General features: G+C 37.8%; 1 protein-coding gene across 1 annotated transcript; it reads left to right on the top strand.

Moving 5' to 3' along the window:
- The first annotated feature begins 301 nt into the window (after positions 1–301).
- LOC111908203 (probable carboxylesterase 8) lies at positions 302–1,504 on the top strand. The gene has a single exon (XM_023904039.3). The coding sequence runs from the start codon at positions 362–364 to the stop codon at positions 1,358–1,360; it is 999 nt and encodes a 332-aa protein (XP_023759807.1). The 5' UTR covers positions 302–361; the 3' UTR covers positions 1,361–1,504.
- Positions 1,505–2,116: the final 612 nt, after the last annotated feature.

Here is a 2,116-nt window from a genome sequence, read left to right as displayed (position 1 = left end):
TAAAACTTTTGAAATCGATTATTCAAAATTACGGTGTATTAAAATATCATGTTTTGATATTATTTTTATAATGTTTAATATATTAATTGTTATAAATTTGTACAAAAATAAAATAAAAATTCGTTTTGTACGTAAAGCTTGTAAATACCCTTTTTAACTGGTACTAAAAGGTATTCATTTAATCATTTCAAACCATCGTGGCCACAACTCGCCTAGTATTGCAACATGATGCCTTGTCTACATCGTACATTAAATATTTTATGGGCAACTACTCAACCTTCGTTAATAAAAACACACTTTCACACTAACTAGGAGTGCGTATATATATATTGACAACATATCTTTCTTTTATCCACAAACAATGGCTGATCCAAAATCCATTTCTGATCCTTACGAGCACCTTAAACTCAAACTAAACCCGGATGGGTCATTAACCAGACTTGCCCCGGTTCCAACCTTACCCGCAACACCCGAACTCACATCCGATAACCAACTCGCTCTCTCCAAAGACATACCACTAAACACCACCAACGCCACCTTCATCCGCCTCTTCCGCCCCGTGTCACCACCAACAAACACCACCAAGAACCTCCCAATCATTATCTACTTCCACGGTGGCGGCTTTATCCTCTTTAGCGCCACCTCTTTGCCCTTCCACAATTCATGTGCTGCCATGTCCGCTCACTCTCAGGCGATCGTGATCTCCGTTGAGTACCGTCTCGCCCCAGAACACCGTCTCCCGGCGGCATATGACGATGCCGTGGACGCGGTGTTGTGGGTTCGTGACCAGGCTTTAAGAATCAACAGTTCTGATGAATGGTTGACAAACCACGCTGACTTTTCTAAAGTTTACTTGATGGGAAGTAGTGCAGGAGGAAACATAGTGTACAATGCGGGTTTACGTGCACTTGATCTTGATCTCGATCCGATAAAGATCATAGGGCTCATAATGAACGAACCCTTTTTTGGTGGGGTCGATCGTACCGAATCAGAACTTCGACTAGTAAATGACCCTATTGTCCCTTTGGTGGTGAATGACCTCATGTGGTGTCTCTCACTCCCAAAAGGAAGCGAGAGAGATCATCAATATTGTAATCTATCACATGATCAAAATGGATATCGAAATGAAAAGATTGTACGTCTACCAAAATGCCTAGTCAAAGGTTATAGTGGGGACCCACTAGTTGATAGACAAAAGGAGTTTGCTAATATGTTGGAGGCACGTGGGGTGCACGTGATAAAGAAATTTGATGAAGGGTTTCATGGTGTAGAGTTCTTTGATCCCCAAAAGGCACAAGTCTTGTATGATGATATCAAGAGTTTTATTTGGGCTCTTGATGATAAAGAGTCAGCTTTATGATCCGTTGGAAACATTGGAAAGATGAGGGTGTTATTTTGTAATGCTTTTGTTTTCACTGTAGTTTTTTGTTATTATTATATGAAACAAAATGTATTACTATATTATAACATATGCACTTAGTACTTGCTATCGATAGTTATGTAATAGGTGTTTTATCATCTTTTATTATTTCTTAATAAAAAAAGATGAACTGAAACATATATAATATACAGTATTAATCAGATTGAAAAGGAGTTGGGGTGATTTTGTTACAAGTATATTCAAGTTTTTTTAATGGCGTCATGGCCTCAATTCTTGTGGCGTACCCAAGGTTTCCAGCCCAAAAATCCCAACTTTCTAGCTTCTGTCAAAAATCAAAGAACTAAGACAACATTTTAAGATTGGAATTTTTAGTTTGCAAAAAGTGATATGATACGACAATCAAAATAACCATACGTTTGGTCCCTATGGTTTCTATACCTTACTCGTTTTATAGAGCAATTAATACCAAAGCAACAAGGAATTAATTAAAACAACGCCGAGATCAAGAATATATTGATACTTAACCTGATTCAGGTGAGTATAATTTCAAAATCCTGAAAAATTGAATGAAATCAAAGATAATAATAGTGTTTTGTAAAATGGGTAACCGATATATATTGGGGATACAATACGAGGACGACTCTACGAAGAAACTTAGAGCATACCTGAGATCTGGAACCCTAAACTAGGAATGAGCAAAAATCATGTTGCTGGTACCGAAACTCTACCGGTACG

This window comes from Lactuca sativa, chromosome 7, assembly GCF_002870075.4.
Source record: "Lactuca sativa cultivar Salinas chromosome 7, Lsat_Salinas_v11, whole genome shotgun sequence".
In the NCBI taxonomy this organism is placed as follows: domain Eukaryota; kingdom Viridiplantae; phylum Streptophyta; class Magnoliopsida; order Asterales; family Asteraceae; genus Lactuca; species Lactuca sativa.
Note: the sequence above shows the minus strand (reverse complement) of the source record. Positions and strands in the feature narration are given on the sequence as shown.